The sequence below is a fragment of the Diadema antillarum genome, unplaced genomic scaffold, assembly GCF_040938485.1.
Source record: "Diadema antillarum isolate AM-2024a unplaced genomic scaffold, OU_Dant_1.0 seq00000406_RagTag, whole genome shotgun sequence".
NCBI lineage: Eukaryota > Metazoa > Echinodermata > Echinoidea > Diadematoida > Diadematidae > Diadema > Diadema antillarum.
In genome coordinates, this window is record NW_027271394.1 from 1155942 (window position 1) to 1183015 (window position 27074).

Consider the following 27074-nt stretch of genomic DNA (forward strand, 5'->3'; position numbering starts at 1 on the left):
AAACTCTTCTGTTCATCTTACACACATATTTTTTTTCAAAAGGGGATTCGCTTCTTCATTTTGTGTTGTTTTATGAATGTCCAAACTTGGGCTTTAAAAATGGACACAACTGGAAATACATTTTGGCTTGACTTTATAATACGACACTTATGAGTAAAATAGAAAATGGGTAAAACAGAATCTCCTAACATGGGTCATGTGAGGAGCTTATAAAAGTGAAATTGTAGGGAAATGGTGTAGGAAAGGGTGGGGGTGATTTTTGCAAGTTTGCGGTAAATCCACTTTGCTTGTCTACAAAATGACCTCCTGATGAAACCTGGCACTTTATATGCAGGTTTAAGTAGTGGTTTATAGTTGTGTATAACACTGTGCCTAGCATCCACTTTAATTTAACACATACATTCAGTCTCTCGCCTCCACAGAGGTATTGTATAATGAAACAAGGAGTTAATAGTTTTAACACAGTAAGAATGTCAATTACAAAGAAATAAATCTTCTTCTCCGCTTTCCTAGCATATACAAACCGGATACTTTCAACCGACTAAACATGGTATTGAAATTCCATTTACTGTATCATGTTACTATTTACAAGAGATATGACCACAGGACAACTGCACTCTCCTGTGTGTGTGTGTGTTTTTTAAACACTCATCAATTTCTGTCTACTCGTGGGCTCATCAAAAAGACCTCAACACACAATGCATCCTACAGGTAGCTCTTTCCAAGTTGCGAATCGACTACAACATAAATCACCACAGTCTGAAGCTAGAGTAGAAATCATTAAAAGGAAAAAAAAAGATGACAATACGATGTCATCTGGGATCAACTGTCACCATCAACCCACCAAGCAGCTCAATGCTTTTCTGCTATTGGAACAGAGGATACGCGGCCTATAATCCACTTCAATCGCATCACTGGATCCAATTGCAAAGAGATCGTCTACCATTTACAAAGGATGATCCACCCACAGCAATGACACCTCCTGACTCCTCGAGGAGTTTATTTCAGAACTAGGAACAAAACAAAAGACCTCCACAGCTGTTAACTTGACAGTTAGATCTGTTGGTAGGAGTGGCCACAAGGCTGAATGGTCGAGGCCTGTCTTGCGAATTTACATTCTTGCCTCGTGGTGCCAGTATACCGCAAGAGGAGTTGACAATGTTTACCTTGAGCGCCACTATCTAGTTCTCTCGGGAGGAGTTCTGTCAAGTGTATATTACATGCAATGAACAGATTGCAGAATTTGTCAAATCAAAGAATGATACAATTGAATAGTAAGGATTCTATCTTTCTTTGTTCACTCATCAGCATTAGGAATTCCTACCGATTGCATTCCACTTCGCGACTGTCATCTAACATTCGCCTGACAACTAATATGCCTCTCCTTTCCTATGGGTGGACATAAAATACACGAGTACCATATTAAAAAAACTGTTGAGTAATGCAAACGAATAAATAAATTGTCAAGAACTTCAAACACACGGGAGAACAATCCTCGAGGGACTGAATCCCAGAAGTCATTTGATGAAAACCCACGGCAGCCGTAGCATTCTTATTGGCACTATAATGCATCACATTTACACTGTTTGAAGATTCTCGCATAAATTACAAAGACATAACCCGACACGCCGCGACACAGGCGTTGTGACGGATATTTTCTCAGAGAAATCGGGAGCACTTGTTCTTTGACAATACCTACTGGAGCCACAGTCTCTGTGTGTGTGTGTGTGTGTGCGTCTGTCTGTCTGTGTGAGCATGTTGTGAGTGTATGCCTGATTTGACACCTGTGCTGGAAACACATAGTTTCCCCTCCTCAACTGGACTGGTTCTTGTATTGTTGTGTGTTCTTTTTCATGTACCCATCATTCCACTGAACCTAAGTACATGGATGTACAAATTCTTGAAATAACCACACATTTTACACACTCTACATGCAAAAAAATGCATCTACTTCCAAACAGATCATTCAAGACATCTAAATCACTTTTGAAACAGACGTGATTGTTGTTAGTTTGTTTTTTCTTTTTTTTAAACAAGAAGTTAACCCTCTTCTTTGCCAAGACAAATGAGATCGAGCAAATATGAACAATATGTCCTTCTATTTCTCCTCTCATTCTGCTCCTCTCTCTTTCTCTCCGTGTCTTCTCCATGGCCTGCGAGGATTGGTCTCATTTCTGCTGTTATGCCGGAGTATGTTTGCTTTTTTGTACCTTTAGTTTTATAATCTCTGATTGATTGATGTTGCACGTTGTTGGTTGGTTGGTTGGTTGGTTGCTGGAATATTTCTTCTCTCCAGGGCTGCGACACCACGTTGCACGCTTCGGCTCGTCAGTGTCGGGCGCTGGATCTCGCCTCCGGGTTTCCTTCACGTGTCAGGCTTCTGCTGCTCCAGGCTCACCTTGTGGCCGAGGATCTTCTCGAGCGGTGACTGCTCCGCCCGCATCGGACTGGACCAGATACTCTGAAAGGCAGGGTAAGTCAATAAGTTACGGAGCGTACTGTAAAATCAGAAATTTCGCCAGCATGAAACTTTTGCAAATCTTGTGAGGAGCCTCTATTCGCGAAAATAAAATGCATGCAAAAATATTTGTCTACACAAAGCATAGAATGCCAGTCAACGGTTTGCAAAAGTTTCATGCCGCAAATGTTTCTGGTTTTACAGCACCATAACAAATGTAGACTATGCTCTTAAATTAAGACTATAATGCTCAGAAGAAATTTTTCATGTGAAATCATAACTTGGATTTAAACAAATGCTTTGACTAAGAATGCAATACTTAACCTCCTAGCTTGCACTCTTTTGGAATACTTCAGTATTTTCTCTTTCATACAAACACACAGATCCAATGACTGCTAGAAATTACAAACTGGCAACATTTATTTCAGATTATGGTACAGCAAGACACACGGATAACTGCTGACATTAAATACGATGCACCTTCAACATTTGGGGTTACAAACTCTAAACTAAGATGGGACCACTGATGAGCTAAGGCAGAATGATTTTTTTTTTTTTTCAATTGTGATCTACGTCAGTTGGCACTTTCAGCATCCATGCTAAATACACACTTTGTATCTCAACTTATTTTTGTTTTCATGAATGTCCTACAGGTAATACAACATATTCTATCACACCTGTGGCAAACTGCCATTACGACCTTACTGTGTGTATGGTGTACGGCATTTACAGAAGTGTGGATATGAGATACACCATTGAATATTCATTCCAGAATAGTGTGATGTCTATTCTTTATTTCAATGCTCACATGAACAGAACAGTATATAAAGGCACAAAGTCAACCTTGAAAGCAGAGAGTAGAAAGTTATGCATCCTGGGATAAGAGCAGTCATCTTTTCTTGTGTGCCTTCCAAATTTTCAATACATTTTTAGCCAAAGATGGCATTTGGTATTTGAAAGAATGACTCAACAAATGTTGTCTTGGTATTTTCCTTTTATATTTTCCAAATACTCAAAGGTTTCTTCAGTTTCCATCAGTTTTCTTACTAATGAACACTAAGAGCCAAGATGTTACGCACGATGTTTCGGCCATGGAGTGAATATAGACATGCCTATCCTTGATACACTGCACTCCCATTATAACTAAGTCCTCGGGACAGGCAGTTTTCTTTCGTTACATCAAAATTTCATAATAACCGAACAAATAAACGATAAAAACACATAGAGCCGATAAGCCTAAATTTTCATTTTGTTGTGACTGTACTGGAATTTCATTATAACCGTGTTCGTTATAACGGGAGTGCGCTGTACTGTCTTGTTGTCATCTAAAAGCCAACGGAAAGAGCCAATTTGTACTTAACATAAATGAAATTTTACTTGCCTGGCCTAAAGTGCATCAAGCCCTGAATAAGCTTTAATCCTTGTGTGAGCTTTGTTGATACTAATGTTTCTCACACTTTAACAGTTTGTAAAAGTGAGTCTACAGGGTAAATTCTATAAATCCAGGTCCACAGTTAGTAATGACTAAAAGGTTGCTATGAGATTGAGGACATATTTGAAAACACAAGAGCTCCTTCATCCATTCTCCCTAACCTGGCTTCCATGCACGTACCCTAGACTGAAGCAAACAGCTAAATACAGATGTTTCGCTCTGTTTTTGTTTTTGTTTTTGTTTTTTCTGGGAGGATCTGGATATTTCACACCTTTCCCTCACAGAGTCACATATTTCTAATAACCTGCTTTGTAAGTGTTTGTGGGCCTAGCAAAGAGATTATGTAATCTGACTAGGCCTTCGAAAAGAAAGAAAAACACAAGCACACAATAAATCCTTGGAGGCTCAGGGAGATGAATTTCCTTGGAATACTCAGTACTTTCTTTCGAGGTACACACCTTACAGGGGATGGCTAGTAACCGATCAGTGGGAATCAGTGGGAATGCTGAGGGATGATTGTTCCAGTCCTTGTGGGATTCATTCAAGAGTACATTATATATCTACTGTTGTGTGAAAATTATTTGCTTCAGAACGGTCTCATATTCAAGTAATGTGCAGATTAATGCCCCGTCACTGACCAGGCACGCTAACCTAGAAACATTAAACTGCACATTACTTGAATATGAGACCATTCTGAAGCAAATGATTTTCACACAACAATAGATATATAATGTACTCTTAAATGAATCCCAAAAGGATTGGAACAATCATCCTCCAGCATTCCCACTGATTCCCACTGATCAGTTACTAGCCATCCCCTTTAAATTGAAAGAAAACATAGTTGAATAATCTGTCACCTTGAGCTCAAGGAAGGCGGTCTGAAAGTGTTATACTGTGGGTTGCGTCTACTGTCGCTATGGTTGCTGATTAAGAAACTTACCATCACTCGATCATAATCATATGGGAACCTATTATGATATGGGCAGTAATAACAAAGATTTTGGCACATACCCTAGATTGTTTGCTTACATAAGTTTACAATTGCCAATAGTACTTGATATTAAGTTGGTACAGTATGTAGTGAGTGAAAAATGTACACCAGCAGACAAGACTGCTAACATACAAACACCATGTGTTGATTCTAAGGGCAGCTCCTGTGGATTTCAAACTCTTTGAAATGAGAAGATTATTGGGGTTTTAGACAAGAATGCCATTTGAGATTATGTCATCTACTACATCTTCATCCTTGCATACACTCTTTCTTGTATGGCTGGACTCCTCTGAACAGACAAAGAGTGTATAAAAGAAGGCCTTGAAGGGGGAACTGGACAGACAAATAGACAGACAGGCAGACAGACAAACACTCACGCCACCTTGGTCTGAAGGCAAGCAGGAATAAAGAATCCTATCTTAGGTTAACCCTTCCATTTTGTTTTCTTTTCAATTCTGAAATTGTTGCAGAGTGGATAGACACAGACAAATAATGTCATACAGAATGTTACCACTGCCTTCCTATATGGAATAATGAGTCATATCACAATTATATAATGGGGTGAGGGGGGTCTGTCAACTAGAACAGATGCAAATTCCATTAAAAAAAAAAGAGAGAGAAAGAGACTATCTAAGAACATTGAAATTTTCTGTAACCTGAGAAATATGTTGCTTTGAATAATTTTGGCATAAAGGGTCTTGTAAAATGGTTTTCATATCTAATGATTGCAGCTAATTCTGGCCTCAATGTATGGAAGGCCAAACGTGCTTAATCCAATGGGATTATGTCTAGAAGACATAGAAAGATGGGGGGGGGGGGTGGGTGTCCATACAATAGCAAAGCAGGATATGCAAACTCTCAATTCACCTCGGGTTAAAGGATGAATGGATACATTTTGTTTGAAGTGTGCCGGACAGATAGAATAGGTATCAAAGAAAGCTCTATAATGTACCTGGTAATGTTGATAGGATCTTATTTACCCAGGGTAGTCTCTGCTGTGTTTAAGTAGTGTTCTTCATAAGGAGGGCCCTGCCATTACCCCAATATGGCCATACATCCATATACTGTTTGGTTTCAGAAGGACATAGAAGTGAGTAAAAAGATCTTGTCCAAGGATGAACTTGCTAGGCATGACTCAGATCTGTTATTTATATGTACAATATATAATTAAGAGTCTAGGGCCTATTATGTAACTCATGTCTCACCATATGAAGTAAAACTTTTACAAAGTCTTTTAGCTTACCTGAGTAGATTGCCTAAGTTGTGTTCTGCTATCATTGAAGACTTTAATATTAAAGGTAGACAATGTTAAAGGGTGTGTACAGTTCTGGTTGAGGTGAGGATTTAGCTTTTAACGTTTTGCGAGATATTCAGAAACCACTCTATGAGATGTGAAAGAGCATGCAATTCTAAGGGGTATCAAAAGTTTATTTGATGAAAATCGGTTTTGAAATGGCTGAGATATCCAAAAACAAGGTGAAACAAAGATCCTAATAAAAGGCGTGGCCTGTCGCCTTTTATTATTATCACTTTTTTGGATATCTCAGCCATTTGAAAAGTGATTTTCATCAAATAAACGTTGAATTCTTCTTAAAATTACATGCTCTTTCATATTTCATGAGAGATTTCTCATTATATCACTTACGAATGTTCAAAACATGAATTCCCACCTCAACCAGTACTGTACAGTCCCTTTAAGTAAACTGCTTATAAGAATCGTGACATCATATTTCCCAAACTTGTGCTTTGCTTACACACTACGCATTTATTGTGCGATGCTCTTCTCCGGGGTTTGCCTTTGTTCAAATCATTATTGCACTAACATTTGTTGTGTACATTCAGTTGTCGCATCCTTACCTCCCAATATGGCTTGAAGAGAAGCTCCGTAATATGGCTTCAACGTAATGCCTTTTTTCCCTTAAATCTCTTAAGTCTCCCAGTGAACTTTTGATTACTGCACTCTTCAAAAGGACGAGCATGTTCATCCAGCATGGACCAGCCAAATTGTTTATAAAAAAAATGAATGTAGTCTTCAAATTTTGCAAGTTACTTAATGTACAGTCTTGTATAATTCCATGCAAGTGCTTTCCAAATCAGAGATTCGAATACTGATGATTGCTCATTTTTTCACGTAAGTAATGATGGCACCACACTGTCCAAAAATTGACAAAAGTTGGCGATACGAATATGAAATTTAATTTTTTTTCAAACAGCTGAAGCAAGCACAGTAGGTCATACGATGGCACTCGCACCACACACGAAAACTACACAAACATGTGAATCTTTATTTTGAAGTTTACCCGAAGAACACACAAAGAAACCACGATAGCTATACAAAGATTTCGCCACCACTCATGAAGTTGCTCCTTGAGCCTGAAAAAAAACCTCCCATATGTGGTCGTATGATGGCTCAAGATGCCCTCACAAATGATGCGTTGTTTATACAATCAGAGGTGAATTTGAATATTTCCTTTATCGTGTGTCCATCTTTGCTCAATTTGGGGGCAGAATTAAAATTTCTTTCCAGTTCAAAAGATGTGACTGAAACTACTCACAAGATATGTTGGCATTTAAGGCTTCAGGGAGTCTTTCTCTCACCCCCCCCCCCCACCCTTGAGCATTTTCTCGTTCAGTGTTGTAGCATTGTGCAAGGATGTACATCACATACTGTTGTCACTGTTACGATTGTAGAGAATCATATTACATAATACTGTATCTACCTGAAAGTCTCAGAATTATCAATAAGTATTTTATCTCCAGTTATATGCCATGTCTCCCAGGAAATATTTATAACTTTCTGTCATTCCCACCATGACTGCATTGTTATTTGTAGTAATGCATATTGTTTGCTGGTAATAAATGTCATTGAACTGAAAACTGAAACTGAAAACAAATGCTACACATCCAACCGAGTCAGTGTTTCTCATTAAACGATACTGAATTTCAATAGCATCATCCTCAGATAACGAAATGCACACTTCATTTCATCAGCGCAATTTTACAGCTATTCAAGCAACGTTCTGATTATCCCTGTTATGATTTCTCAAAAGAGGCTTGTAGGCACTATTATACAGTCACTTCATGTTCTTGTGATTTTTGTATCTGTGCTTTTTGTGTGTGTGTGTGCTTGTATGTTCTTTCGGTCTTGTCTGTACTGTTGAACTGTCTTGTTCAAAATGACTTTATATCTTTTATTTTATAATTTTTTGAGTCGATTGTATGAGTTGTCCACAATGCACAAGCTCTGCTTTTTAGAGGACTCCTAAATTTTCTTCTTTCCTCAGAGCATGAATATTGTAACATGTAACAAGGTTGACTTGTAACTATGTAAATATGCTTTTAATTCATAATTATCTCTACTTTTCACAGTACAGTCAACGCATATGTACTCAAGATCATCTGTGAACTTTTTTTTTGTCTATTATGCCCTGTGGAAGAACAAATGAAATAAATTGGATTGATGTTTTGAGGGCACATGTCCATCCACGAGACACAAAGTAGCACACAGTGTTTGCTTGGATTCTATTGAATAACACCCTTGTCTTCATTCTTGAGGTCACATCTTATGTAACAGAGACTAATGATAGATGCAGATGACCTCGTACCCTGCTTTGTTCATTTTCTCAGGCATTTTACTTGTATTCTGATTCTGTCTATGTTATTCGGTTACTGTATCACAGAGTATCTCTCCTACATTGATTTGGAGACGTTGCAGCTTTTGCTAAGTGTCTAGATACACCCACACTTGTGAATTTAATTTGTTTTTCTTAGCTTTTGATTTCATTATCATTTATATTCTTTCAAAGTTTGTCGAAATTCTGCTATGCAATGAAATTCTGCAGTAATACAACATACTAACACTTGCAGAATTCTTTTCATCCTGTAGTATTAAGTACCTACAAATAAATATACTTATATATACAGTTGTACCGTATCAGGGCAATTACCCGCCGAGGACAATTATTCCGATGCTTTGCGTCATTGTATCTATTGTCGATAAATTGCATGTGTGTGTAATGTCAAGAACTGAAATGGAAATGTTGCCCTGTGGATCCCAGTAATACCTGGATTCTCTCGGGGAGAAGGCTACTCGTGGGTGAGCTGGACAGCTGCTGCTCTCTCCACTTCCAGCCCAGGCTGCCCCCAAGACCCTCTCCTGCCTTGCCTGACTTAGCACCGAATCCAGCTCCATCTGAAGAACAGGACCAGAATGGTGTAACATATATACTATACGGAACAATTCTACATCAAACTTATTCCACATCATTTCATTATGTGTAACAGTAGCAGGGAATGTGCACTTTAAAAAAATGGATAAAAAAAAAAAGAATATTTGCAGTGGTTTTCAGCTCAGAATGTAGCATGGTAGGATGTTCAACTAAATGAAGCATCATTTCAATCTGGTAATGTCATATACCTTGTGACTGTTCTTGCTGATCTGCAGCTTTCCAAAATATCACAAGATTAAACAACAGCCTGTTTCATTTCTGATTCTCACAGATGTTACAGCATATCACTTCACTTCATATTGAACACACTTTACAGGCATATTCATTGGAATACTCAATACACAAAGTTACTTTAAAGTCTCCTTTCTTAGACAAGTATGATTAAACATGGTGCAGTTGAGTTTTAATGGTTGTAGTCACCTTCATCTTGTCTGGTTGACCAGGGGGAGGGAGAGCTGAAAAGGGAATAGCTGTTCCCGCTCCTGGTAAAGACACTGTCCTCATCGGAGGACTTCCTGACATTGCTGCCAGAGAAATAGCTGCAACATGAGAAGGCACAAAAAGCAAAGGTGAATGAATTTGTAGTATTATGTGTGAGGGGAATGCACCCTACAAGCACTGCTTTTTTGCATTTCCTCCCGTTTCCAGCATTTCCGTATACTTAAAATATTTTGCAAACTTATCTTTTATTATGTACTGTGATTTACTTTACAATGTACATGTATGTATTCAATTTCAGTATAATATGTTTCCATTGGAAATGGAAAAAAAAATGAATGAATGAATGAGTGAATGAACTGCGTGAAGATAGTTGTTATGGGGTAGAATTGATCCATGATGATTAACATATCAGGTACGCTCAGGTACACTCTATCATAGATAGAGTTGTAATATCAAGATATTGGTGTTTATAGCCTTCAACATTTATGCAATGCTAACTCTGCAGCAACATGTCAACTACATATTATTGATGTACGAAGCATGAACAGTTAAATGAATTCAAATCAGTCTGAATGCATGGACTTTAATGAATGGATTTCTTATGTCATCGTTAAGACAACATAATATGTGAGGAATATTATCAACCACATTACAAGTGTTTGCTTTGCAAGTACAGGCTCAGGCATTATTCTGTTAAGCTTTGCTATTATTGTGCACCAGCAACATGCAAGTAGAAGTTTTGAGTCACACATGATATCTATTAAATTATAAACTACCTGAGTGAAAAAAAATAAAACAAAAAAAATAAAGAGATTTCCCCTGTGTCCTGATTGCAAGTCACATAATCCCTTTAAAAAAAAAATAAAAATTTTCAGAAGACCCAAAAAACTTGTAATGTAAATAATTAATAAACATTTTTTTTTGGATTACATTCGTAACTGTAATGTTTTTAAACTGAAATAAGTAATCCCGATATATAAGAATGAGTTAAGAGGTTATTTAATACATGCCAATCAATGAACTAACCTGTCCTTGGACGTCGAGGACTGGGTGTGCGAAGTGGACACATAGGAGGTTGACGGGTCTTGGTCCATGAACTTCTTGGTGCGGAACATGCTCTGGGCACTGCTTCCTGGATTCACCTGCAGGGTAACGGACAATTCCATCATGTACAAGTAATGGACAATTCTATCATGAACGAGAACAGGTCTTGTTTGGGAACAGGTATCAAAGTTTACTTGAATTCAAAGATATTGTTGTCGTTGAAAAGGAAGCCTTTGCCATTTGTACCTCTACACCTGCTGCACATTATCTATTCTCTTGTACTGACAACTAAATAAAGAAAGACTCCCAAATGGACATGACACCAACAAATCTTTTTACCTCACAGTATACCCTAAAATTCTTCTCTTGAAAGATTAAATGCAGTATCAGAGCACCTTCAGACTCCAGAAGATGACTAAGAACCACATTCTAAAACAAGAAAAGCCTGCTACCAAACTGTGTTTCTGGAAATGCAGATTTCTCTTTAGCAATTAAATCTCAAATACTGCCAGCATAAAGCTCAGAAGTCTTAAAGAGAGTTTTCTACAAATAATGTTTTGACTCTATGTGATAAGGAAATTAATAAGAAGCTAGATATGTAAGCACAAACTGAGAGGGAGAGAGAGAAATGGGATGCTACCTGGCTGAACAGCCCTTCACTGGAGGGCCGTCTGGCGCCCTCTTGAGTCATGGTCTCCCGACCATCCTGCCAGCGAGATTCAAAGCCTTCGTCCTGGCTACCACCATGGTTGCGCTGGGGAAAGTACCCCAGGGGGTTCTCCTCCAGGGCGTGGCTGCCACTGCCGCCCCCTCCAATGCTCCCTACACCACCCCCATCTCGCCCCTCCTGGTTCCAACGCTGGTCTGCAGAGGAGGGGGGTTTGCTGGAGGGAAAGCTGGGTGGGGTCTCGTACAGGCCATCCGAGTCTCTCCTGGCAAAAAGATTGGGTAGCTTGACCATCAGGATCACATTACATACATATTTAATTTTTATAGAATCACATTAAAGTGTACCAATACCCGAGTACTATATTTGCTATATTTGTAGAATATACTTGAGACATGCCTCTGCAAAATAGTACAATTCATTGTCACTGATTTCTTCTTCTTGGGGTTTAAATGTAAATTTTAAAGAACATAGAAAAACAAAAACGACTTGAAATAGACTAGTCATTCACCCAATTCTTTCAATGGAACGATCCTGCTATCGATATTCTTTCCAAATATGCCTTTAAAGATAGTGATGTGCAATGCATGTAAACTGATCGACATGGAATTTCGATATTATTCGTAAAAACATACGCGTATAGCTAGAACACACACACATCAGTACCGGCACTTATGGAGCAGAACTTAAACATGCGGAGCACAAGTGTCAAATTGTTACGGAGATATGACCTGATTTATCAAAATATGCATACTTTTAGACAGTCATAATTCATAGGTGAATTATGGCTGTCTTTTGTGTATTCTAGCTGTTCACAAATTTGATTTCCAGGGGTTTGGTACACTTTAATGAAAATCCAAGGTGTCAGAAAATCAGAAGAACAAAATAAAGTTAATTGATGTAAGAGACAAGGAAGTTTATTACCTGTATGGAAAGGATGAAGCTACATCTTGCAACCCAGAGTCTTGGCTGAAGATGTCGCGACCAAACTTGGAATCATTTCCCATCAGCTGAGAGAAGGAGAATGGGTCCTTGGTCTTGGCCTCTGGTCCCAGGAAGAGGGTGCCTTCCCTCTCCTGCTGCTGTTGTTGCTGCTGCTGTGGATACACCTTCCGGAAGGCAGATTCACCCTGGGGTCGGTCTCGAAGCAGATCGTAGCGCATGCCACTAGAGGCGTCATCTTGCACCTGGTAGTAGTCAGCCATGCCTAGCTTGTCCTTTGAAAGCTGCTCTTGATAAGGATACCTTTCCACCTGGCTTTGGAATCCTGGAGGGTGGTCCCTCCCACCTTTCCTGGACACACCCATGTCCAATCCTGGGCGGTAGGCATCAGAAACGTGCTCCGGAGAGAAGCGGGATTTGCCGCTGCCGCCATGCGGGCTTTCCGGCGGCATCTGCTTCTGCATCTTGGTAAGCAGTTCTAAGAGGTTGGCTCCCTGGCTGTCCAGGACATGAGGAGGTGGTCCACCTGGCATCTGCAGGTGCTGCTGCTGCTGTTGGACGCTGGAGATGTGCTGTTCATGGGACTTGGACATGGAGTGCATGTAATTCATCTGTCCCTGATCGTAGGCTGGAGCTGATCCAAATCCTGGCATCTGCAACTGTTGGCAAACAGACAAATACCATAGGCTTTTTCACACTTGCATTAAGAAGACTTGATAGTATATAATTTCTGAAATGTGCAGGGACTTAATTTTGATGCCATTCTTCTTACATTATTATACAAGCATTAGAAATAAAATAGATGATTAGTCAAAAGCAAAAAGACTCCATTATTCTCACCTCGGCTGGATTAGATGGGCGCCTCTGCATGGGGTGCCCTTGGCCACCCTGGATGTTCATGGCCGGTCCCTGCTGCATCCCAAAGTCTTCCACAGATGGTGAGAGCCGGAACTGGGGGGAGTTGCCAATGGGGCTTCGCATAGGGCTGGTGTCCCTTCCCATCCCTGGCTGTTGCTGGTGGTGGTACTGGGTCTGGGGTAAGTCTGGACCAGCAGGGGCGTGTCCAATGGACCCTTTCCTTCCCTCTGGAGCAGCATTCCACATGCTGATGTTGGCCATGGTGTCAGTCTGCCTGTTCTCAGGACGGTCCATCTGGGGAAGTCCGGGGCCACTGCGGCCCCAGCCTCCCCCGCTGCCTGCCTGCTGGGAGGGTGGCTGCTGCTGCTGGTGATGGGCCAGACTTGAATTTGGGCTGGCTATTTTGGGGCCTTGGGGCATTGGTGGTGGTATCTGGTGTGAAAAATATCAAGAAGCACAAAGAACACTATAATATCAGCAAACTCTCCTCTTAAACAGGGAAAAGGCTTTGACAAATACATATCCAATACCAATCACAGTAGGATCCAAAGCTAAACACTGTTGAATATTGCATAATCACATTGACATATGACTGGCAGAGTCTACTTACATTTTTCAGCTGTAACTATACAATGCCATTTTCATGCATGCATGAGCAAACTCTGCAAACTTTGAATGTGCATACACACCAGAACTATGGACATGGAGCCACCATCCTCCAGCACAGCCTTGTCTTGTCACAAAATAACGTAATTGCTTCACTGTCTTCATTGCTTTGCCACATTACTGCAGAGTAAAAATAATTAGGTACAGTTGAACCTCTCGTATCCGGACAAGTTGGGACCGGGGCTCATCCGGATAAGGGATTTGGCCGGATACGGGAGACTCAATGCTTTATACATGTACATATACATACACATGTACTGATGTAGCCCATTGTAGTACCACATGATGTAGTAATGTGTATACTGCAACCTTTTCATTGTTACACTCAGTAACAGACAGCTACATTACCTAATACCGTACCAGGCCCAAGGTAAAAAGTGATAGCGCATTGCGATTGGGTTCCTCTCTTCCCCACACTCTTTCTCCCTCTCTCTCTTTGTGTGTGTACTGTGTGTGAACAATTTTTGAGTGTTCAATATCATTCGTTGCTCAGCCAATAACTCGAAACAATGCATGTCTATCTAGTCATATCGACGGCTGTGTATGGACTGCAATGCAATATAGAGGACTCGAGCGCATAATCTGTTCATGTTCTTGCGATGATTTGGGGATGTTTGGGGATGTTAAAGGACAAGTTCACCTTCATAAACATAAGGATTGAGAGAATGTAGCAATATTAGTAGAACACATCATTGAAAGTTTGAGGAAAATCAGACAATCCGTTCAAAAGTTACGAATTTTTGAAGTTTTTGTGCAGTACCCGCTGGATGAGAAGACTACTGCAGTGTATGAATAACTTAGATGTCACATGCGTACAACAATATAAGGAAAATATAAAGAGAATTTCACAAAATTCCATCTTTTGAAAAAAGTACACATTCCCCTGACTCGTTACTGATAAATGTTATGGGTAATATTATTCCCCCTGCCTTTAGAAAGAGGCAAGTCCATTGCTCTTTTATTATGCGAAAAAAGTGAAAAAATGTTGAATTTTCTTTTATATTTTCTTTATACTGTTGTACGCATATGACTCACAAGCTGTAGTAGTCTCCTCATCCAGCGGTTCCAACACAAAAATTAAAAAAATTCATAACTTTTGCATCGATTGTCCAATTTTCCTCAAACTTTCACTGATGTGTTCTACTAATATTGTTGCATTTTCTCAATCCTTATGTTTATGAAGGTGAACTTGTCCTTTAAAATGTCTGAAGGTAAGCAAATTTGGAAGGAAATTTGATGTAATGTATGTAAATCATGTTGGAAGTAATATGTAATTCATGTGTGTTTGTGTAGGAGTTCTCAAGGAGTTGGGAATCCCCCTTTCCTCCCGTAATTATTTTAAAAAATCACGGCGAGATTGCGTCCGTATAATAGAGAGATCCAGATAAAGGGAGGCCGGATAAGAGAGGTTCAACTGTATTTGCATGCCATAATCCTTGCACCACGCAGAGTGTCATGGTGGAAGTTGCACGATAACTCACCAGGTGGCAACATTTACATTACTGAGATGACATACTATGCTATAACATGGAAAAATGATTCATCGTGAAAAATTTGCAAGCATTTCTACAATTTTCAACATACCTGAACCTTAGGAGGTTGCATGTGAGGGAGGTAACCCTCTCTTGTGATATGAGGCGATGGAGGCCCGTCCCTTGGCATGTGAGTCTGTCCTTCACGCCCCATATCGCGGTGCATGGCTTGCCAACCAGGTGGGACCCCCTGACCAGCAGGCCCATGGGGTGCAGGAGGAGGGCCCGGAGGACCCCCAGGAGGACCTCCTGGAGGGCCCATGGGGCGGGACGGTGGTGGCTGCATTGGCCGTTGCGGTGTACCCTGGGGACCAGAGAAAGGCAGCGGTGGCCCAAGGGGCGGTGGTGGGAACCTCTGGTCTGGGGGCAGGCCCAGAGAGGGTGGGGGAACGCCAGGAGGAGGGGGCGGGTGACTGTATGGGTGTGGCATGCGCTGCGGGGTTCCCTGGGTGGGGAAAGAAGCTTGTGGGAGAGGGTGTCGAGGAGGGGGATGGCCGTGAGCAACCTGCCCCTTCTGCTGGGAGTTGCCTTTGGGTGGGGGCACAGTCTGGGACCCAGCCTGAGGGTGAAGGGGCTGAGTTGGGAGTGGGGGTCTCTGAGGAGGAGGGTAGTAGGGTGGTTCGTGGGCGTAGGCATGAGGGGGGTTCTGCCACTGTACATGGCGCTTGGGGCCTTCCGGATCCTTGCTACCAGGAGATTGCTTGGAGGACTTGGAGACACTCCCTGAACCAGCTGAGGGCATCTGAGAGAATGTCGTCCTCTCTGGAATCTTGAAGCTTACAGATGCCTTACCAGACTCAGGTCTTGACATAACCTAATGAGAAAAATTGTCATAACGTAGAAATTTAACAATACTATTCATATTAACAACAGTCATTTCAAGGACTATAATACAACATGGTGTCATCACAAATTTTTCTTTCTCATAACCTATATTTATTTCATATTTCAAGTTTTGTCATGTTTAAGCTGTGTCATGGCAGATTCCATGAAATGATTACCACAAACTGATAATTTCACTAAAGAAAATTTTGCTTACACGCAGTTTCCTTCTTTCCTAACCGAATAAATAGACTGTGAACTGTTGTTCATAGGGATTCTTGACTTTAAACTGATCATCATATATAATCAAACACCTAAATTAAAAATATACAAATTTTCCCGTATCTCGGTTGCTTCTCAAGGCAATGCTCAATGTACATTGAATATGTTGAGGACACCAGGGTGTCATAATAATACTGTACAGCTTTACCAAGATAATCTCTCCCCTGAGACATCATCAGAAGATTGCTGAGAAATAAAACAGAGTTCTCTACAAACACAATCCCAGGTCTATTTCTTTATAATTTTTTGTAATTTTTGATTTGTAATTCTATTTTGAGATGTTGCTATATCAGAGGAACTTCCACATCAAAGCAGCATACCTGCACACCACTGTTTTTGGTTTGTGCGTCATCTTCACTCTTCTCCCAGCTCGCATCACGCTTTGTAGCACTCTCTCGTCCCACCTTCTTGCCAGCATCTCTCTCGGTTGACGCAGGTTTAGGGACAGCTTCATGGCCTGGGGGAGTGGGAACAAGGATAACAAATGACTGATTGATTCTTTCTGATGGAGACAAGGGGTGACCCCTCCCTGAATTAATCATGCAACGTCTCATAACCCAATGCAGGCATAAACATTATATGTCAGGACTTTTTACTCTGAATTAATTAGAAATATTCACAATGAATTGCAAAGCAATTTAAAACTTTTACATTCATAATGTCACTCACAATAAAATCAATGATTATTTATGAAGTTCAAAAGAAAAGACTGTCAGTGTTGATGTTTTCATTTTCCTAGTTCACTCCTACTTTGCTTTCTTTTTTCTTCCCTGATTTCACAAGTCTGTGTGTAACTTTTATTCCTTGCTGTGTTATTTTTCAAAATCTTCAGCACAAGTACATGGACTGCCCTAATCATTCAATAGTAGAGCAAGCAAAAGGCATCCTAAGAGATACACAGATAGACAGATAAATAGATAGATAGATAGATAGATAGATAGATAGATAGATAGATAGATAGATAGATAGATAGATAGATAGATAGATTGATTGATTGGAAGAAATAGAGAAAGGAAGGGAGGAAAGAAAAGTGAATAAAATCTCCTCTAGAGCTGGTGTAGAGTTCTTGGAGCTCATACAAGATACGAAATACAAAACCTCAATGCAAGAATTGCAAAGTTTGAATCACGTCTTAGTTGTAAAATGAACACACACTGTCAAATGTGCACAGGTAAGGTTAAGACAAGGCACACCCACCTTTCTGGCTGGCAGATGTCTTTGCCGCCCTCTGTTGTCGCTGCTGGTGATGGGAGGCCCGCCGAGATGTTACATCATCACCGAGGGGGCTGGTGAAGACTAGCTTGCCGGAAGTGGACGTCTCAACCTTCAGCAGGCTTTTGGATTCGATACGACACATTACGGAGAAAACTTTGTCAATCTAGGCTGAGCTTTTATTGTAATAGGGAGACAGTTTGGTGATGCCCCACACATTAATTCACTCCAAGTGTATTATCATTCATGTGGTAATTCCTAAAATGCTTACAACTTTTATCAGAATATGGCATTTGCTGACGAAATTCTCACACGGGGATGTGCAGTGGGTATACATGTTCAATGTGTGATTTGCGTATTGCCCATGCACATGCTCCAAGAGGCTACCTTGTATTGCAAATTTGTAATTGTCCTATTTCATAGTTTTCCGAACACATGGCTTGCCAAACACACCAATAGGGCTCTCAGCGTTCAAAGGGTAGTGTTCCACCTTGTGCGTGTGTGTGCGTGTTTTGTTTATTTACTGTAAGCATCCACACTCGAGCGCGATTACTTTTTTGCGCTGAGCAGCTCAAATACATATTCGCAGGTCCATGAATTCGCGCTGCATGATTATCAACCCATTAAATATGTGCAGAGAAAAATTGTGCAGATATTTTTGTGGGTTTTAAAGTTTGCACAAGCCAAAAGTAGTGCGAAATGCGCAAAAACTTTTGCATTAACAGTAGTTTGTTGTCTGTTATTATTTTTGTTTTAGTTCTAGTTTTGTTTCTGTTTATGCAATTCATGTCACCCACCTGGGCTGGTGGTGGGCAAGCCACTTCCCCTGGCCGGCCAGACGCTGGCACCTCTCTCGGTTCATGGCCGCACGGTTCCACCCCTGATGCTTTCCAAGGCCAAAGTCCAGATCCCTGCAGTGTGGGAAAAACAACATAGAAGGATCAAATGATCAGACTTGACAGAGTAAGGGGAATACAATGGGGACAAGTCAGCTGCAGTGAGCTGCACATATAGTTTCTGGCCTGAGCATGCTAGAGATGACACCTTGCCCATCATTTTGCTACAATAGGCATGTGTAAAACAAAGACTTCATAAATAATGGCAATCATTCTTTCTTTAACTCCTCCAAGTTTCAGGAACTCTTCTGTGTAGTTCAATCCCTTTGATTCTGTGTGGTGAATATACAATTTCATAAAGTTTGATTTTGACAAACCAAACATTTGCCAACCCCTATATTTAAGAAATAGAAAAACAACAGATTGAAATTTTCCAAAATAACACATTAAAAATTTTTTTTTTGTCAATCTTCCATACTTGTCAAACTACTGACATTCACACAGATAGGAGCACAGGATTGAAAGAGCTTCTTTCATTTAACCCACTGAGGGTTTTGAGATTTTGCTATAACACATGTTTTCCCATAGACACCTGGGACTAGTCTTCAACGGGTTAACAAAAAAATACAAGAGGGGATAATATATATGATGCATACCTTTGGGCCTCTTGGATGGGTGTGAATCCATCTAGGAGACTATCTTCAGGGAGGGGTAGGGAGCTGGTGGAGTCATCTTCCTGGGGTGAAGAGTCCACCTGGAGTGACGTCAACACCCTCGCTAGCTTGCTCCACACTCTGCAATAATGACAACAGCATAGAAAAATCACACACATTTACTTTGCAGATGACATGCAAACAGATATCCCAGTAGTGACAATTTATAATTACTGTATGCCATACACACATACATGCATGCATCAACAGGTGTGTACCGTGAATGGAAGGCATACTGAGGTCGCAAATGGGTCAGAAAATGACCATTCGTGGGACTCCAGGTACACCACAGGTAGAGTAGCTATTGCCTAACTGTCATTAGAACCCCATAAGTTTGTACACAAATAAAAACCAAAACAAAACAATTGTTTCTGGCTCGTAATGCACCACCAACATCCCCTAGCTACCCCAACTTCAGGAAATCTTACTTCTCACATCATTTGCCTGATTCCAGAAGATTTTCACTGACTACTGTGAAAGTGGATATTTTTGCAATGTTTAAGTTTTCACGTAATTCGTGCAACCACAAAGTAGCGCAAAAATAAAAGCACACAAATAATTCTGCTTGCCATATGTTCCAGCAATTAATGTCTTGTTTCCACGGAATTAAAAACATTAGTGGAAAAATGAGCAAAGAAAATGGGATTCCATCGGGATTCGAACCCGAGACCTCCGGATTGCTAGCCCAGTTCTCTACCGACTGAGCTATAGAAAGCCCTAGTACAGTGTTCGTCCCAGAAACCCTTAATTCTTACCGCTCAAATTAAATACATGTGAAACTCATCTTACCAAGTCGGGCACGAAAAATTACCCAAGTGTGCAGAAATATCCACTTGAACAGTAATTCCTTTTCAAGCATTGTTTCTAATACACAACTTTTCTATTTGGGGTGACTCCCCTTCAAATGCCAATTCCATACAGAGAAAAACTCTTGAAGGTGCCTTGAGACACGTACCCAGTTTTTGTGGACAGCACAGGGTCATCAAAGATACCCTTCTGGAGAAAGATCCAGCCAAGGAGGAGGTGTACAGCGGGCAGTCCGGGCCAGGCATCCACAGCCGTGTCCCCAGACTTCAGGGGAGCATAGTGCAGCATCATCTGGACTAGGTTGACTGCCAGGGGGTATGGGAGGGGTAGGGGAGAAGGTACACACTATAAGTAGGAAAGCATTGATAACCTGATATGTGTGTTGACTGGGTACTATCTGGGCAGTATAATAATTACCTCCGCCAAGGGAGGAGGTTATGTTTTCGTTACTGTTGGTTTGTGTGTTCATTCATTCGTTCGTTCGTTAGTTAGTTAGTTAGTTAGTTAGTTTGTCCGTGTGCAAAATAACTCAAAAAGTGGTTAACGGATTGGGATGAAACTTGCAGGAAAGGTTGAGAATGACACCAGTGACAAACGATTAACTTTTGGTAGTGATCCGATAATTTTGGGGGAATTTATGAAGGATTTTTGATATTTTGGCAGGTAGGGTCAATGAACTTGGGAGTCCAGGCTGCGCGTATTTGAAGTTTGCATGCGCGCACTAAAGTGCGTGCTCTAGTTTCTGTTAAGGTGAGGCGCGCCATGCAGCTGAGGGTTTATGACGTAACAAAGGCTTCTATATTGGAAAAACAGGCAACTTTCAGCACACAATGCTGTAAGTACGTATGGGTGGAAATCACTGATATCTCTATGGAAGAACAAAAATGATTTGCATGCTTGGCAGAGGTCTGCGCTCTCAGAGTGCTTCTCTAGTTGTAAGAGAAATTACTTGACATACTACATGGAATGCTGTCTGTAACATTGACATTGAGATTCCTACATTTTTTATCCTAATGAAAGTTTCTCTCCTGGGGTTTAAAAAAAAGGGAACAAAATCCGAATATAACAAGTCATTTGAGCACTTTCACTTATAAAAGTAAAAAAGAACACTAAATGATGTGCACAACAGCTGAAAGGTACATGTAGCGAACATAACATGATGAAATGGATGTGCTTTAAATAATTGTGTCTTACATTTGTTTGATGATAACTGCCTCAATGTGTACACAAAAGCCATCAAATTGATGCTATTTGGCAAAATATCATCACAATCACTGAAGCACAGTGTGCATTATGGTTCAAACTGACTGACAATCCAATACTGCAAGTGGCTGACAGGCTTGCCACATGATCACACGGCCAGGAATGCCAACCTTGTTAACAGCATCGAGCATTCTGAGGGCTTATAAAAAGGCATATTATCCCTGGAAAAACAGTATTTTTACCTTTCCCACAATACACATGTGTATCAAAACTCTGGAATCAACTACCTATACAATTATGTCAGCTTTCTTGGACAGAAACATTCAAATCAAAACTGAAAACCTATTTGTTCCTCTTGCATTAATAATTACATAAATGTAATTAATCAACAATGTCCAGCAGAACTGTGTTCCATTTTTGCTTGCTTGTCAGTTTGTTTACTATTTTCTCCCTCACTCTCTTATGTTTGTACATGTATTTTTCTTGAAGCACCAAGAGCACCGAAAAGTGGACCAGTGCGCTAATAAGTAGCCGTTATTATCGTTAATACAATTTGGGAAAAACAGCGTTTCCGATGAAACCTGCAGTATTTTTGGCTAAAAAAAGTGCAAAAAATGCAAAAATGTATTAAACAATTGGCAAATCTGCATGACCCTGGGAAGCCTTACATGTGAAGCTCATGACAAGGGTCCAGCACTGCTGGTTGTTGGCTGCATACGGCCCGGCGTCCGACCCACTGGTCAGTCCAGCCAGCTCGCCAGTCGGCTTGGACACGCCGTTGTCCGTGTGCTGCAGGATGCTGTGGAGGGCAAAGAGGTTGATGGCCGACATCTGGTTGAGCTGGCGGCTGGTCAGGGCCTCCTGGGAGAGGTGGCTGCGGAAATTCTCCTCCAGCTTCTCCTTGATGGAACCAGCCACCTGAAGATCTGCAACCAGAGAATGAAAGGCATTCGTGAACTATTGAACTACAACCATATGACATATGCCAGGGCTCGATACTTCAACTTGTCTGGTGGCCTGTTCAGACCACTGAAATCTTCAAAGTTGAAATTTTGGTGGCTCTATAAAGATGTGTAGTGGCCCGAAATAAAAGCGAAGGTAACAATCTGTTTTGAATCTCTATGAAATTACGATTTGGGGGTTTGGGGGGTTTCTTTTGGTTGTTGTTGTTTTGGGGTGTTTTTAGTCAACAACTTTGCAATATCACGTGAATGTGACCAAGAGAGCTTTTTGCAAAGGAGCCTGTGTCGGGTGATTTATTGATACTTACTCCATTTTGACTTTTCAATGCTTGTCCATGTCAATTCAAGGAATTGAAAATATGACGTTCTGACTGAATCAATTTCCTCTCCAAGACAGTTTATCTCTTTGGATTTAAAGCCCACTGATCTTATCTCTTCGTGGCAATTCAAACCTTGCATTCCAGAGGACCATTATGCTCTTCACCTTCTGACTGACAATCATCATAAAAAAGCCTCTAAATTTGTTTACTTTCCTTCTGTGATTCACTGCGAGTGATCAAACTCTTGACAACATTACCTACATTTGTATTTTTAACTCACCTTGCTCGCAGGTAGCCAGGTAGATGATGGCATGGAACTTGATGAAGTAATGTATCAGCTCAACTTCCCTCATCTTGAAGATCTTCACTTCATCCCTAAATATTAAATCATTGGAGGGGAGGGTGTTTGTAACTTAACACGTCTGGGATTCTTGTTGCAATGTAACAAATATCACTAATATACATACAGTTGAACCTCTCGTATCCGGACAAGTCGGGACCGGGGCTCATCCGGATAAGGGATTTGGCCGGATACGGGAGACTCAATGCTTTATACATGTACATAATTATATACACATGTACTGATGTAGCCCATTGTAGTACCACATGCAGTAATGTGTTATACTGCAACCTTTTCATTGTTACACTCAGTAACAGACCTCAAAATAGAGGTTCGTGTTTGCAAGAATGAAATCATTTTCTTTTATAAATTCTTGGGATGATTTACCTAATGGGCTAAATAATTATTAAGAAATGTATCAAGTATATGTAATTCATGTGTGTTTGTGTAGGAGTTCTCAAGGAGTTGGGAATCCCCCTTTCCTCCCGTAATTATTTTAAAAAAAAGAAAATCACGGCGAGATTGCGTCCGTATAATAGAGAGATCCGGATAAAGGGAGGCCGGATAAGAGAGGTTCAACTGTAATCACGAACAACTGTGAAAATGCTCTTGCTCTGTGAATACAAACTGATCTAGATGAATGAAAAAAGGGGCAAGCTTTTGCTTGAGCATAAAATCAGTTCCAGACAGGACACCATTTTCACACATATCTGCAATTATAATAATGATGGACACAAAAAGGTGAGACCTCTTTATGACATTGCTAAATTAGGAAAGAGCCAGCATTGAAAAGAAAGCACAAGAGAACACAGCATCATAATCACACAATATATTAGAAATGACCTATGATACAACCAACATATAGCAAAGGGTAATTTACATTCAGACAGGTTTGAGGCTGTTAGATGTACAAAATGAGGATTAATAATGTAAGCACAGGAATCGAGAGTCTACAGAAACAAAGGACCAGCTCAAAAAAATCAAAACAATGCATCACATAAAAAAAAACACAGAAATTAACAAAAAAAAATGTGTGGTGCAACAATCTATGACACCAACAACAATAATAAACTAGAAATGTCGCTACAGCGACTGGTTATACCCCCGCCAAACAACATTTCATAAGCTTTGGTCAAAACAACATTTCATAAGCTTTGGTCAAAAAACTGAGGAAGTAGTTAAATCCGCAAGATCTTTCCTTGATCTTCTGCCATTAATATGCCATTACCATGGCAACGTACTTTCGGATACTGTCGAAAAATGCGTCTTGCACATCTACAACCAAAGGCACACATCTGTACCAAGTTTCATGGAAATTGGGCAAAAACTGAGGAAGTAGTTTGCAACACAAAATTTTCCATCATTTTGGCTCATAATATGTGAGCTGTTACCATGGCAACATACTTTTTGTCACTGTCAAGAAATGTGTCATGCTGACCTATATCCTAAGACAAACATTCAATATGAATTCCATGAGAATTGGAAGAACACTGATGAAGCAGTTTTGCCATGAAGCATTTTGCCCTATATTTTACCAATAACATGCCGTTACCATGGCAACGCACTTTTTGCCACTGCGGAAATATGTGTCTTGCACATTAACATATTCAGATGAACATCTGTACCTAATTTCATAAAAATTGATCAAAAACTGTGGGAGGAGTTCGCGACGCAAGATTTGTACCCATTTTTGCCCATAATATGCCGTTACCATGGCAACGTACTTTTGGGTACTGTAAAAAAATATGTCTTGCACATCTACAACCCAAGGCACACATCTGTGCCAAGTTTTATGGGAATCGGTTGAAAACTGAGGAAGTAGTTCGCGACGCAAGATTTGCAACGGACCGACCGCCCGACCGCCCGACCGCCCGACCGCCCGACCGCCCGACCGTCCGCTGATTCCTATATACCCCCTTCAAACTTCGTTTGGCGGGGGTATAAAGAGTGCAAAAAACTACATTGATAATAAGAATTTAGTACTAAACACCTTAGATTTTCTTCTGCAGATGATGAAAGATAAACAAGAGGTATGTACATGGCACATAGGCCAAAACATTACTGTGATATCATCATCGACTTTACCTGTCAACAAGCTTGGCATACGTTGTCTGGAGGTTGGTGGCAGCAGCGGGGAAGGGGTGCTTGACGGCGATGCTCCTGATGTAGTAGAAAGCCATGGACAGCTGGTCTCCCTTGGCGGCAGAGACAATGGCCAGCTGGTTATACGGCTGACCGTTGGATGGCACCAGGCTGGCCGCATGACAGTAGAAGCTCTCGGCCTGCTGGGTGTCATTGCGGTAGCGAGCTGGGTGCAATCAGAAGGCAGCAGGTAAGTGTAGCGGGTAAAAAAGCTCACATTCTATCCGTACAATGCTTTACTAAATTCTCAATTGAAAATGTAATATTACCGGATTTCTCCAGCTACAACTTGTATGTGGGATCTTTTTGGGGTTTATATTCACAGACATTTCACTCACGCTCACAGTAATCAGACCACATCTCCATATCACGCCGAGTCGACATCATTAATTCACAAGCGACAAGAAAAGTGCATGCGGAGAAGAAACTTTATTACCATACTCGCCAATCCGGAGAGTTTGTCTGCCACGGTGCAAACTGTCACCGCCGCACGAAGAGCTGATACACACAGCGTATACAATACACAACAAAGCACAGGGAGACACACCATGGACCACATCCGCCTATGTGAAGAGTCAGCTAAGAACTGCTCGCTCTTCACTGCCCAAGCAAGAGTATACCTATGTGCGGCCCGTGCCCCCCACTACAACTCTTAAGGTCATGGGGTCACCGCACGCCCCCTAGGTCCTACTAGACGTACCAGAGACACTTACTTCCAGTGCTCTAAACTCATTTCATTACAAAACAACAAATCCCGAATAATTCATGATGCTAACTATGATGATGATACAGAAGTACAAGCACATATAATTGTACAATGAGTTTTGATTTCATAATGCAAAATCTAATTGGTTCACCTCTGTGCTGCCCCAAAGTATCGACCAAGATTCATGTCAATCCATGAAGTAAGTTAAAGATGGAAAGCTCCCCACAAAAGTATGACATCAGTAAAGATATTTATCATCATTATTATCGTTATCACTATCAAGAAGGAGGGGGGGGGGGGAAGTGTTATAACAACAACAAATATATCTAATGATAATGCAGCATCAACAAAGCATCCACATGCATCAGGCATAACTCTCTCTGCTAGCCCTTCAAGCTATGAAATAATGTTAACTTTGTCATAATGTACTTCAAAGATGGTCTACTTAAAGAGGCAGGTTCTTGTCTGGTGAAGGAATGTGTATTTTTCATAAAATTTGATGATGTGTAAAATGTACTCTATTTTTCCGTAATATTATTCTCCTATTGTGACATCACAAATTGTTGTAGAGTTCCTATCTAATAAGGGCAGCACATGGAATTGACTAAATTACTTGAATTATTAGAATGAATTACCCTTGATCACGCCCACTAAGTGAAAAGACCTGCAGAGGGCCATTTAACAGATCTAATCCTGAACCTGAAAAGTTCAATTGATGTATCCACAAGGTGGTCAGTTTATGCACTTTGGATTAAATCTATCATACTACTGTTTCCAATCGTCATCAAGTTCAGACTTGAAGGCATTACTTGATGATGTCTCAACAGTATCAGCAGAAGGACTGTTCAAAGAATTCACTTACAGTACACTGGCTGACATCCAAACTTCTTAATAGTATGACATCTTCCCTTTACACAACTGAAACTTATGACTGCATGTACATAAGTTTTGAACAGACAATCTGATTTTTTAACTCTGACAGGTGAAATGCCAACAATAAAGAGTGAAAAAAATCAGCATAAAAAGGTAAAGTACCCCACTACAGAAATGTGGTGTGGTGGGACTTGACTGGCAAATGTAAAGGCATAGACATCTGCTTACCCAAGTCTCCGAGATGGACCAGGCAGTGCTGGCAGATGTAGAGACAAGATGTCGCCTTGGGCTGGATCAGTTTCTGGGACGATGGCAGCAACTCCTTGAACAGCCCCAGCCGGCGTGCCTTGATACGGCACGGCAGCTGGACGTCAAATGCACTGCAGATCTCTTGCAGGAGCTGTGGAGAATAATGCATCAATACCACATGACATGAAACCAGCCTATTCTTAGGGAGGAAGTTTCCTTCAACACATACATCTCAAAAATTTGGGTTGATTTACTGTAAAACCAGAAATTGTGGGTGAACAATTCTTTGCATTCGGCCAGGTCATATAAATTTCTCCTGTTTCCAATTTTGTGGATGGTTGCTGTAA

The 27074-nt window shown here is 40.7% G+C and overlaps 1 protein-coding gene across 1 annotated transcript in view; it reads right to left on the reverse strand.

Moving 5' to 3' along the window:
- Positions 1-309: 309 nt before the first annotated feature.
- LOC139732227 (uncharacterized) overlaps positions 310-27074 on the reverse strand; it is a 34499-nt gene continuing 7734 nt past the window's right edge. Inside the window, exons 5-21 of the mRNA XM_071643103.1 lie at positions 26707-26878; positions 24843-25065; positions 22698-22792; positions 21804-22061; positions 20081-20237; positions 19069-19206; positions 18374-18487; positions 17562-17698; positions 16685-16821; positions 15313-16074; positions 13045-13494; positions 12187-12863; positions 11236-11527; positions 10578-10693; positions 9531-9649; positions 8946-9073; positions 310-2461 (exon numbers count right to left, since the gene is read on the reverse strand). Coding sequence (XP_071499204.1) covers positions 2366-2461; positions 8946-9073; positions 9531-9649; positions 10578-10693; positions 11236-11527; positions 12187-12863; positions 13045-13494; positions 15313-16074; positions 16685-16821; positions 17562-17698; positions 18374-18487; positions 19069-19206; positions 20081-20237; positions 21804-22061; positions 22698-22792; positions 24843-25065; positions 26707-26878 — 4071 coding nt within the window. The 3' untranslated portion in view covers positions 310-2365. The remainder of the gene's footprint in view (positions 2462-8945; positions 9074-9530; positions 9650-10577; positions 10694-11235; positions 11528-12186; positions 12864-13044; positions 13495-15312; positions 16075-16684; positions 16822-17561; positions 17699-18373; positions 18488-19068; positions 19207-20080; positions 20238-21803; positions 22062-22697; positions 22793-24842; positions 25066-26706; positions 26879-27074) is intronic.